Source organism: Garra rufa, chromosome 6, assembly GCF_049309525.1.
Source record: "Garra rufa chromosome 6, GarRuf1.0, whole genome shotgun sequence".
Lineage (NCBI taxonomy): Eukaryota > Metazoa > Chordata > Actinopteri > Cypriniformes > Cyprinidae > Garra > Garra rufa.
In genome coordinates, this window is record NC_133366.1 from 55,765,716 (window position 1) to 55,778,491 (window position 12,776).

Here is a 12,776-nt window from a genome sequence, read left to right on the forward strand (position 1 = left end):
TTTGTTAAATAATCTTTATTTACATACATAATAAGTCTGATGAACTGACACACGTGACGTGACGAATATCACACAAGCACAGTCATACAGAGCAAAACATGAGTGAACCAAACCAGAGTGAAGAAATTAAAAACAGCGTTAGAAACAGATCCAGACTAACAGGAGAAACTGATCTCTGATTGGTATGTTGAGATATTTCTACAGATAATCTGACATTCTCACCCTCAGGCCATCCAAGATCTAGATGAGTTTGATTCTTGATCAGATTCGTAAAAATGTGTCATTCCATCTTTGTCTCGACAATGGATCACCAATGCAGTGAATGGGTGCCGTCAGAATGAGAGTCCAAACAGCTGATGAAAACATCACAGTAATCCACTCCAGTCCATCAGTTAACATCTTGAGAAGACAAAAGCTCAAACAAATCCATCATTAAGACCTCTTTAACTAAAATACAAGTCTATAATCCATAATAACGCTTCCTCCAGTGAAAAAGTCCATCATCAAAATCCAGCCACATTTTGTTTAGAGCTGTTTTGGTTTGTTAACAGTGCTTGATCTGTGCAGATTTCTCTCCTGATTCAGACCAGACCACTTTTTCACTGGCGGAAGCGTTATTATGGATTATTATTTGAGTTCAAAATGTGTTAATGATGGATTGTTTCAGCTTTTGTCTTCTCAAGATGTTAACTGATGGACTGGAGTGGTTTTGTGGATTATTGTGATGTTTTTATCAGCTCTCATTCTGACGGCACCCATTCACTCACTGCAAAAAAATGTTTTTCTTATATAGATTTTTTGTCTTGTTTCCAGCCAAAATCAAGACGGATTTTCTAGATGTGTAAAATTTTTTGTCTTGTTTTCAGAAAAAAACAAGTCAAAATTAAGTGCGTTTTTGGTTGAAACAAGCAAAATAATCTGCCAATGTGATAAGAAAAATAATCTTGTTTTCTTGTTTTCTGCTTATTGGCAGATTATTTAGCTTGTTCTAAGCAAAAACTTAATTTTGATTTGTTTGTTTTTTTTAAACATTAATAATTTTTACTCGTCTAGAAAATCCTTCCCGATTTAAGAATTTTTAGATATTTTGGCTGGAAACAAGACAAAAAATCTAAGTTAAGAAAAGCATTTTTTGCAGTGCTGCAGAGGATCCATTGGTGAGACACTGATGGAATGACATATTTCTACAAAGTCTTGGATGGCACATAAATTTTTGAGTCAAGTATTCCTCTGAACAGTGAAATTTCAAAACAAACGCAACTGACATGTTTGATTGTCGACGTCACATGACTAAACAAAGCTTATTCTGCACGATTAATACTGACACACAACCAGACATGCACCTGTATGCTGAGCTTGTGACATGCTGTTGAAAACACACCGGTGTGAGTGTGCTATGAAGCCCGACAGATTGTCACGATGTGATCATGTAGTTCAGTCAGGGAATGCACTGAAATGCATTTGTTTGTTTTCAATTATAAAGTCAGTATAGAGAGACTCGGCCTCCCAGAAGCGCTCATTATAGAGTCTGGTGATTTCCTGCCGTCACGATCGGACGAGCGAATTCCACAAAGTCATCGATGAGCACCGGCCACGCACCTGATGACAACGAAACACAATCGCCATCAAACGCTGACTTGAATATTCAGTTTCATTCTGAAATAGTGAAGTTGATGAATCAGACTCACCCTCCTCGTCATAGTTGGACATGTCATCTGCGATCATGTTTCCAAAGTCCAGCAGCAGGTTCCACGTGTCTTTAGGGATGGATTTTTTATGATGCTCCTTTACAGAAACAAGACAGATGAGAAGCAAAACCATCATGGGTTGAATTTCAGATCGAACTCCAGACAGGTACGTGAACACGTGTTTCAGAGAGCAGAATCACACGCTGCGTTCTCAGCATCAGCGTCAAATACATATATATAGTATCACCAAAAATAGCCCTGGTTTAGTTTAGTTATGTTGAACAGATCAGTGATGCAGTGAGAATGTGTTTTGTGTGTTTCTACACAGGAGCTTGTGGTTTTGTGATTATAGTTATTTAATAAGTGACATACCACAAGGAAAGTGTTCCAGAGGTCAAGAAACTTAAAGCGGCCGGTCAGAATGAGATTCCAGTAGGCCACAGCCATCTCCAGATCTAAGACACAACAAAACACATTTATGAAGGTAAATTTAGGACTTTTCAGCACCAAGTTAAGAAAATGTAAGGAATAAATTGAATGGAGCACAAAATGTCAATATGTGACCTTGGACCACAAAACCAGTCATAAGTGTCAACTTTTCTCAATTAAATAAATAAGCTTTTCCATGGATGTATGGTTTGTTAGGATAGGACAATATTTGGCTGAGATACAACTATTTGAAAACCTGGAATCTGAGAGTGCAAAACAATCTAAATATGGAGAAAATCACCTTCAAAGTTGTCCAAATGAAGTTTTTAGCAATGCATATTAATCAAAAATGAAGTTTTGATATATTTATGGAAGGAAATTGACACAATATCTTCATGCAACATGATCTTTACTTAATATCCTAATGATTTTTGGCATAAAAGAAAAATTGATAATTTTGACCTATACAATGTATGCTCCAGTGTCACATATTACTAAATCCTCTGACCACACTTACTGTAAAAATGCTTTCTTACTTAGATTTTTTTGTCTTGTTTCCAGCCAAAACATCAAAAAAATTTAAATCAAGAAGGATTTTCTAGACAGGTAAAAATTATTTTTCAGAAAAAAAAAACAAGTCAAAATTAAGTGAGTTTTTGCTTGAAACAAGCAAAATATATATATTTTTTTCTGTTTGAAACTGGATTTTTGTGCTTACCCCATTGGCAGATTATTTTGCTTGTTCTAAGCAAAAAACTCACTTAACTTTGACTTGTTTTTTTCTGAAAACAATGATTTAAGATTCTTCTTGATTTAAGATTTTTTTGATATTTTGGCTGGAAACAAGACAAAAAATCTAAGAAAGTGCTGCAGAAAGTGATGTTCATCCTCAGTTTTTCTTTCTTGTTTTCCAGTGCAAATCTAAAGATTCCAACATCAAGGTACGTTTACTGGAGAAACACAATGGTAAGTCATCTTGTTTTATGAGAAATTGATCAAAATGCAGTTTATGATTAAAACAAGAACAAATATCTGCCAGTGGGCTCTAGAAAAATCTACTTAATTCAAAGGGAAAACAAGTTTTCATTCCCCAATTGTTCTTGTTTTCACTTCATTTTGTCAAGGAAAAAAGACTTCATTTCTTCTGTCATTGTGTTTCTCCAGTAAACATATCCGATTTAAGGACGTTGAGATATTTGCACTCGAAAACAAGACAAACATTTGGAAGAAGATTGCATGGCAAAAATGATAAAAAATCAAGTTTAATGCCCACCAACTAAATAGACCTGTGTTTGTATGATCACACCGACCTGCACTACTGCACCACCCCTGTGTAGGGAACAGCAGAGCTGACATTTACTAGACTAATCACTCACCTAAGCTCTTCTGCCCGGGGCTCTTGGCAAAGCTAAACGTGAACTGATAGAAGTCTCTGAACTTCCCAGAATCCTTCAGCTCCTGCTCTAGTCTGGGTAAAAGACTTCTCAGCTTCTCTGGACTGTCACACCTACACAAACACATGCAAAACACGCTGTAAGAGGAAATACTGCATGGGAATCATGTCAAACTGAATGAAATCAGGCTTTATCATGGATCTCACACTGCAAAAAAAGGCTTATCTTACTTAGTATTTTTGTCCTGTTTCTAGTCAAAATCTAAAAAAAATTCTTAAATTAAGATGCATTTATTAGATAAGCAAAATCACATACAATATTTAGTCTTGTTTACAAGGCAAAAGTGCAGTTTGCTTAAAATGAGTAAAATTATCTGCCCGTGGGGTAAGTAATACTCATTTCAAAAATATTTTACTTACCCCATTTGCGGATAATTTTACTTGATTCCGAGGGAAAAAACTAAATTAAGTGCTTAAAACAAGACTAAATATCTTATGTCATTTCGCGTCTTAATTTAAAAATTTTTTATATTTTGACTCGAAAAAAGACTAAAGTAAGATAAGCCTTTTTGTGCAGTGCATTTCATAACATTTGTATTTTATTATTTATTTTTGATTGTCTTGTGTAGAGCTGCTTTACAGATCAAATTAAATTTGTTTCATAATTGATGATTTTGCAACATTAACATATATTGTTTATTACTGTTAAGCTGCTTTTGTACTGTATTGAGCTTGTTTTAATAATCAAAACATTTCTAATTATTATCAATGTTAAAAACAGTTGTGCTGCACAATAGTTTTGTGGAAACCATCATACATTTTATTTTTTTAAGGATTCACAGATGAATAGAAAGTTCAAAATAACAGCATTTATTTGAAATAGAAATCTTTCTTAACATTATAAATGTCTTTACGGTCACTTCTCATCAATTTAATGCATTCTTAATGATTAAAAGCACTGATTTCCTACATTCTCCAAACTTTTAAATAGTGATGTATTAATAGTTTCCACAAAAATATTGGGCAGCAAAAATGTTTTTAACATTGATAATAATCAGAAATGTTTCTCGAGCAGTAAATCAGTATATTAGAATGATTTCTGAAGGATCATGTGACACTGAAGACTGCAGTAATGATGCTGAAAATGCAGCTGTGCGTCGCAGAAATAAATTACATTTTAACAGATATTCACATAGACAACAGTTACTTTAAATATGAATAATATTTCACATTTTTTACTGTATTTTTGATTAAATAAATGCGGAAGTGTCTTGTTTTGGTTTTGTGAACAGCAGGTATCTCACCCCAGCTCTGACATCCCGTCCAGGAACTCTTTTCTGCTAAACTCGCACTGCGTCGCCGCTCTGAACTTCCAGGCCACGATCAGGACGCTGACGCTAGCCGGATCCAGCAGGAGGTCGTCGCAGAACTGCTGGATCCCGTCGATGCCGATCTTATTCTCATCGTGTGGATCTGCAGACACAAGCAGCACAAATGAAGGTCCAAACACACACAGACACAGACTCGCTCACGGCGGCTCACCTTTATAGCGGTTGTAGAGCTGATCCAGCTTCTTGCGGTCCACCGGTGTTTTCATGGGGTCTCTGCGGGAGAGCTCAGGGTTCTGGAAGTAGTTATTGCTGGCCGTCTCTAGTCTCCAGTCATTGTGGGTCAGGCAGTACAGGGCGGTTCTCTCTGCGGCCCGCGTGAAGGACGTGAACTGACGGATCTTCTCCTTCTGGGACGACTTCAGTTTATGCTGGAGGAGGAGAAGAGAACAACGAAACCAGCCTCAGTAACCCGTCTGCCCTACTGTTAACCATTAGTTACAGTAAACACGGGTCGTTAGTCAAGCCTGTCACCAGTGTGTGGAATCTCAACATGACACGACACCACAGGATATTAAAAAAAAAAGTAATTACTTTTAAAATTAACTTTTTATCTTACAATTCCAAGTTTATGTATATAATTCCCAGTTTGTCTTACGATTCTGTTTCTTTTTCCATGCAATTCCCAGTTTATAACTTATGATTCCGTCTTTTTTACTTACAATTCCCATTTTATATCTTAGGATTTCGTCTTTTTTATCTGCAATTCCCAGTTTTTTACGATTCCGTCTTTTTTACTTGCAATTCCAAGTTTATATTTTATGATTCCGTTTTTACTTGCGATTCCCAGTTTGTTTTACGATTTTGTTTCTTTTTCCATGCAATCCCGATTTTATATCTTACAATTCCGTCTTTTTTACTTGCAATTCCCAGTTTATATCTTACGATTCCATCTTTTTTTACTTGCAATTCCCAGTTTATATCTTACGATTCCATCTTTTTTTACTTGCTATTCCCGGTTTGTCTTACGATTCCGTCTTTTTTACTTGCAATTCCAAGTTTATATTTTATGATTCCGTTTTTACTTGCAATTCCCAGTTTGTCTTAAGATTTTGTTTCTTTTTCCATGCAATCCCGATTTTATATCTTACGATTCCATCTTTTTTTACTTGCAATTCCCAGTTTATATTTTATGATTCCGTTTTTACTTACAATTCCCAGTTTAAATCTTATGATTCCGTCTTTTTATCTGCAATTCCCAGTTTATCTTACAATTCCGTCTTTTTACTTGCAATTCCCAGTTTATATCTTACGATTCCATCTTTTTTTTACTTGCAATTCCCAGTTTATATCTTACGATTCCATCTTTTTTACTTGCAATTCCAAGTTTATATTTTATGATTCCGTTTTTACTTGCAATTCCCAGTTTGTCTTAAGATTTTGTTTCTTTTTCCATGCAATCCCGATTTTATATCTTACGATTCCATCTTTTTTATCAGCAATTCCCAATTTATATTTTATGATTCTGTCTTTTTACTTGCATTTCCCAGTTAATATCTTATGATTCTAACTTTTTTTCACAGAATTTCAGAGTAAAAGAGTGCATTTCAATATTAGTATTAGTGATTACCTATTATTTTTTATTCTGTGGCACAAACAAAAACAGAATCACAACATGTGAAGTCAAAATTCAGAGAAAAAAGTCAGAATTGTGTAAACTCAAAATTGCAAAGGAAAAAAAATCAGAATTCTGAGTTTACTTCTTAGAAAAAGACTTAAAAAAACTTTAAAAAGTCAGAATTGTGAGATAAAAACACATTTTTTTATGTAAGTGGACAATACTCCCACACCTATAAACAGTTACTATATTTATAACCATTATATTTATGCCAGATTACCAGTTACTACAGTCAAATTACCTTCATATTGGATCTTTAAAAAGTTTCAGAATTTATCTTTATTATTTTTCGAGGACAATGGTTTACCATATGACACAACTTACCATAGTAATATGTGTAGAACAGGTAATATAATATTTACGGAAAACAGTTTACCAGAGTAAACGGACATCACATGTATATGACATTATGAAGATTAGAAAATGTTTATAACATCCTTATATACGAAGAGCCTGATTTGAAGGTTAAATCAAACCTTTATCATAAGTACAGTGGTTTAACCATGATATAGTAGTAGTATGAGCTGGTAATACCCTGGTATTCTAAAATGCATCACAGTATTGATTACCACATTCGTACACCATGATATTAAGGTGTTATTACTGTAGTATTCTAGTTTCTGAAGGGTTAAAGAGCTCAGTATGAGAAGAGGAACCGGTTCCGGTGAGCCGCTTCGACTCAAACCCCCTCAGCTGACTCTCCGTTTCCCTCATAAACTGCCGCTCGGAAAACAGCGCGACTGAAGCGCAGAACGAGCGTCTGTCTGCAGTCGTCAAACTGCCCCGGTGGCATTTCAGATAAACACTACTGCCCCCTGCGCGCGCCTCGAGTTTGCTCACCTACCATCTTTTCACGCGCTGCTTCATCTCCGGCGGATCTCCCAGTGCGCATGCGCGGAAACCCACCACAGCTCGCACTCAGGGGAACGCTGGGAATTGTAGTTTTTACACCTATGCGGCTCTCGAAGTTAGTATATAGTTGTGAATAATTACTGAATTATTTGTAATTACAAAAAAATATTGCTATGAGTAATTATATGGCAAAATCAAACAGCTCAACCTACAAGTTTCCCCACATTTATGACCATAATCTATGGAAGTCCATTTTATCACTACGGAATAAAAAAAAAAAAAAAGGTAATTGTGACTTTTTTTTCACAATTCAGTTTTTTATTGCAATACCCTAAGTTCTTATCTGACCATTTGGACTTTTTGAATGAAACAAACTAACGATTCTAAGAAAAAAGAAAAAAAAAGTCTGAATTGGGAAATATAAACTTAGAATTCTGACTTTCTCTCAATGTTGAGTTAACATTTTGCAAGGAATAAAAAATAAAGTTAATTGCAAAACTTTTTTTTGTCACAATTGTGAGTTCGTATTTTTTTCTCAGTGAGAAACTATGAATTTATATCTCAGAATTTTGCATTTATATGTCGCAATTGTGTTTGACTTTTTCTCTCACAATTCATACTTTTTTTCTTGCAATTCTCTTTGTACCAAATAAACTCACAATTCTAAGAAAAAAAGTGTAAATTGTGAAATATAAACTTAGAAATCGGACTTTCTTGCAATTTTAAATTGACATTTTGCAATTCTGGTGTGTTTTTTTTTGGCAAGGAATAAAAAAAAAAATTATTGCAACAATAAAATTTTAAATGACAATTCTAAGTGAGAAAGTATGAGTTTATGTAGCAGAATTTTGCATTTATGTCGCAATTCTGTTTTTGTTGTTGTTGTTAAAATAGATAATTTCGACTTTTTGTTTAATAATCCTGCCTTTTTTCTCGCAATTTCTAGTTTATATCTCACAATTTTTACTTTTCATAACTTCTTTTCTTCTCAGAACTGCTAGATACTTGCAATTTTTTTGTTTATATCTCGCAATTCGTAATTTCTAGTATTATGATAGATAGGCTACTCATAAAAAAGTCGCAATTCGCTTTTTTATTTATTGTTATTCCGTTAACATTCAGTGACTCCTAGATAATTCCATTCATGATTTACTCACTTCTTCCAGGAGCAGAATGAGAACTACAAATCCCAGAATGCACTCGCGTCTGTTATGATTCAGAAGTCAGCACAGTTCTGTTTTCAGAGCTAATAATCATCAAACAGCTGAAAAACGAGCACTGACAGCAATGACAGCCACCGATCTGTGCGACACACAAACGCGACTAACGTTCGTCGATGTTCCGCTAACTTTCGGCGAAGTTTAATCGAGTATGCGCGCGTCCGTTGCCGCGGGCTCGAGTCTGTCAGGAGCCGCTCAACGGTCGCCCGCGCTCGGATAACACTCTGATCATCCCCCGCGAACCCGTTACCTGCTCTGGGACTCAAACTGGATCTTACCGGCGGATGTCTGTGTCTCCGGTAGCCTTATGCCGGTTTAGGAGCCGCCTGAGGCCGGTGTGCGCGCGCAGCGCTCGCTCTCAGTATGTGGCGTCACAAGAGCGCGATTGTTTCCTTCATTGACTGACGAGTTCTGCCAGTTAACAGCACTGCACTTACCAGGTATGAGTTAGTACTCTCTTTCTCTTTCTGTATTAGCGCTGATATGAACGCGTTTGTTAATGTAGTTGAAGTCAATGATTGAGGCAGCCTTGAGGAATAATCCGCTGAAACGCGTTTGATGGAAGAAGGGTCAAATCCCGGGGATGATTCGGTAGATATCCGCCTTATACTTTCAAAAACACATTTCTAGTCATGCTAATTAACGCGAAGGCAGTCGACATTAGTCAGTTATTAAGTGAAATGATTCTTAAACATCAACAACGCGTCATCGCTGTGTGTCTGTGATGCTCATGTGTGTCATATTACATCTGGAGCATTTGATTAAAATGGAAATATTATGTATATTTAATTTTTCCTTAATGTTATTTTATATATTTTAGATTTCATTTAGATTAGTTGTTATGCATTTGTTCCACCTCCTAAATTCAATAATGTACACACTGCAAAAAATGCTTTTCTTGTTTCCAGTCAAAATATCTAAACATTTTTAATCAAGAAAGATTTTCTAGATGAGTAAAAATGCTTGTCTTGTTTTCAGAAAAAAACAAGTCAAAAGTAAGTGCATTTTTACTTGAAACAAGCAAAATAATCTGCCAATGTTTGGAATAAGATTTTTTTGCTTACCCCATTGGCAGATTATTTCGCTTGTTCCAAGCAATTTTTTTTTTTTTTTTCTGAAAACAAGATTTTTTTTTTTACTCATTTAGAAAATCCTTCTCGATTTAAGAATTTTTAGATATTTTGGCTGGAAGCAAGGCAAAAAAATCTAATCTAGAAAAACATTTTTTTGCAGGGACAAGTTAATATAATCTATAATCCAAGAAAAGATTAAACAATAGCTAATAGAAATTAATAAATAAAAGTTGCTGGGAGATCTAGAAATATAAATTGATATTAGTTAGCAAAAATCAGACAGCTCAGCCTATAAGTTTTCCATATTTATAGACATATTTTTTAGAAGTCCTTTTCACCACAGAGTTAAAAATATAAAAAGGTAAGTGTGACTTTCTCTCTTACAATTCATACTTTTTCTTGCTCAGATCTCACTATTTGGACTCTTTGCATGAAAAAAAATCACAATTCTAAGGAAAAAAGTCTGAAATGTGAAATATAAACTCAGAATTCTGACTTTCTTGCAATTTCGAGTTTACATATTGCACTTCTGTTTTGTTTTACAGCAAAGAATAAAAAATAAAAAACTTTTTTTCCTCTTACTTTTCTTTTCAGAACTTTTCTTTGTTTTCTTTGTACATTTTAGATTTCATTTAGTTTAGTTAATAATATGCATTTGTTCAACCTCAAAAATTAAACGATATACAAATAAGTTAATAAAATAAACCAAGGAAAGATAAAAACAATAGCTAATAGAAATCTAAAAATAAGAAAAAGTACAAGCTTGTATAAAAATATATATATATTCTTATTAGTTTCTTATTAGGATACTAGCATTTATAAATGTGAATCTGACAAATCTATGATTTAATTAATAAAACCTAAGCATATCATAACTTCATAACTTTTTTTTGATAGTAGTTCTTCCCTCCATTAATATTCCACTGTCAGTCAATCTTTAATGGGAATTTAATGAATGTTAATATTGAAAGTTTAACTCTAGCACAATGTCACTTACTAATTTAGGCTTATGCATATTTTAAAAAACATCTATTTAATGTTTTTTTTTTATTGTTATTTAATACATTTATTTTCCAACAGAGAGTGCATGCAGCATATTATCTGTGTAATTTTTCTGAGATGGTAGTGTGACGTCATTAGATGATCATTATTTGATCAATATGAGCTGACGAACTGAATTCTGCTGCTGCAGTCTGAGTGTTGTTGATTTCTGAGTTTTTCAGCCTTTTTTCTGATGATTTAGTGAAGAAATGCTGATGAATATGAGAGTGTGTCAGTGCCTGCAGTGCGTCTCAACCTGTATTTCTGCAGGATGTAGGTGTGACGGCGGTAAACACACAGCTTGTTTGTCTAGTTAGTGACACACCTGTGAGCTCAGCTGATTCAGAAGTCTTTAACATTGATCTGTAGGGTGAGAACATAAGCTTTCATATCTATATAGAAGTGTCCACAATACAATAAAACAGATTCCATGTGGTTTATGCTCGTCACACTGTCATAAAACAGACTAATCTGGATTACTGGGGTAATCAGTGTTAGAGAGTGTTCATTACATTACTCAAGAACCTCTATATGCCAGTGTTTTAGTTTAATATAAGTGAGTTTGTCTTTGTTTGTTTTATTATTGTGTTTTTCGTTTAAAATACATTTTCTCAATATTTGCACCCTCAGAAAACGTATTTATTCAGCTTTCAGATGATGCATAAATCTCAATTCCAAAAAATTGACCCTTATGAGTGGTTTTGTGGTCCAGGGTCACAATAATGACCATTAAAATTGAACATTTTTTTAAAGTAAGAGGAAAGTCCAAAGATCTATTCATTTATTTGCATTACAACACTGGGTTATATGGAGACCCAAACATGCTATGTGCATATATGTGACCCTGGACCACAAAACCAGTCATAAGGGTCCATTTATTGAAATTGAGATTTATGCATCATCTGAAAGCTGAATAAATGAGACAATATTTGGCTGAGATACAACTATTTAAAAATCTGGAATCTGAGGGTGCAAAAATATCTAAATATTGAGAAAATCGCCTTTAAAGTAGTCCAAATGAAGTTCTTAGCAATGCATATTACTAATCAGAAATTAAGTGTTGATATATTTACGGTAGGAAATTTACTAAATATCTTCATGGAACATGATTTTTACTTAAGGTCCAAATGATTTTTGGCATAAAAGAAAAAACTTTTTTTTTTAACCCATGCAATGTATTTTTAACTGTTGCTACAAATATATCTGTGCTACTTTGTGGTCCAGGGCCACAAATAATAATGAACATCAAACTAAACATTTGTTTTAAAGTAAGAGGAAAATCCAAAGATCTATTTATTTATTTGCTTGCATTACAAACCTGGGTTATATGGAGCCCCAACCATGATATGTGCACATACGTGACCCTTGACCACAAAACCAGTCCAGGGCTGAGATACAACTATTTGAAAATCTAGAATCTGGGGGGGGAAAAATCTAAATATTGAGAAGATTGCAGATTTTTAAATAGTTTTATCTCAGCCAAATATTTTCCTGTTTATTCAGCTTTCAGATGATGTATAAATCTTAATTTTTTAAAAAAAGGACCCTTATGACTGGTTTTGTGGTCCAGGGTCACATATATGCACATATCATGTTTGGGGCTTCATATAACCCAGTGTTGTAATGCAAATAAATGAAAAGACTATTGGATTTTCCTCTTACTTTAAAACAAATGTTTAGTTTGATGTTCATTATTATTGGACCACAAAACCAATCATAAGGGTCAATTCTTTTAAATTGAGATTTATGCATCACCTGAAAGCTGAATAAATAAGCTTTAGATTGATGTATGGTTTTCTGAGGGTGCAAAAAATATCTAAATATTGTGAAAATCGCCTTTAAAGTTGTCCAAATGAAGTTCCAAGCAATGCATATTACTAATCAGAAATTAAGTTTTGATATATTTATGGTAGGATATTTACAAAATATCTTTACTTAATATCCTAATTATTTTAGGCATAAAAGAAAAATCTATAATTTTTTTTACCCATGCAATGTAAAATGTTTTGGCTGTTGCTGCAAATTTAGGTCACATATGAGCAAAACATAGTTGAGATGATTCAGAATGATGTGT

At 34.2% G+C, this 12,776-nt stretch overlaps 2 protein-coding genes across 3 annotated transcripts in view; one reads left to right on the forward strand and one right to left on the reverse strand.

The window, feature by feature from the left end:
- LOC141336252 (DCN1-like protein 2) lies at positions 1 to 9,006 on the reverse strand. 2 transcript variants are annotated; one of them, XM_073841806.1, is made up of 7 exons: positions 8,867 to 9,006; positions 5,053 to 5,269; positions 4,815 to 4,983; positions 3,494 to 3,624; positions 2,061 to 2,143; positions 1,689 to 1,785; positions 1 to 1,599 (listed from the first exon to the last, which is right to left on the reverse strand). In XM_073841806.1, exons 2-7 carry the CDS (start codon positions 5,105 to 5,107, stop codon positions 1,520 to 1,522), a joined length of 615 nt encoding a protein of 204 aa, XP_073697907.1. In that variant the 5' UTR covers positions 5,108 to 5,269; positions 8,867 to 9,006; the 3' UTR covers positions 1 to 1,519. The 2 variants fall into 2 exon arrangements, with proteins under 2 accessions (XP_073697907.1, XP_073697906.1); XM_073841805.1 differs by lacking the exon at positions 8,867 to 9,006 and adding an exon at positions 7,361 to 7,382.
- LOC141336251 (transmembrane and coiled-coil domain-containing protein 3-like) overlaps positions 8,891 to 12,776 on the forward strand; it is a 22,951-nt gene continuing 19,065 nt past the window's right edge. Inside the window, exon 1 of the mRNA XM_073841803.1 lies at positions 8,891 to 9,028. The gene's annotated coding sequence lies outside the window, so the exon portion shown is untranslated. The remainder of the gene's footprint in view (positions 9,029 to 12,776) is intronic.

Excerpts from the sequence above, each read along its gene's own strand:
- LOC141336252 (XM_073841805.1), bottom strand. Across the intron at positions 4,984-5,052 it reads GCTCTACAACCGCTATAAAG|ATCCACACGATGAGAATAAG; the intron begins GTGAGCCGCCGT and ends TTGTGTCTGCAG. Across the intron at positions 1,600-1,688 it reads GTCCAACTATGACGAGGAGG|GTGCGTGGCCGGTGCTCATC; the intron begins GTGAGTCTGATT and ends CGTTGTCATCAG.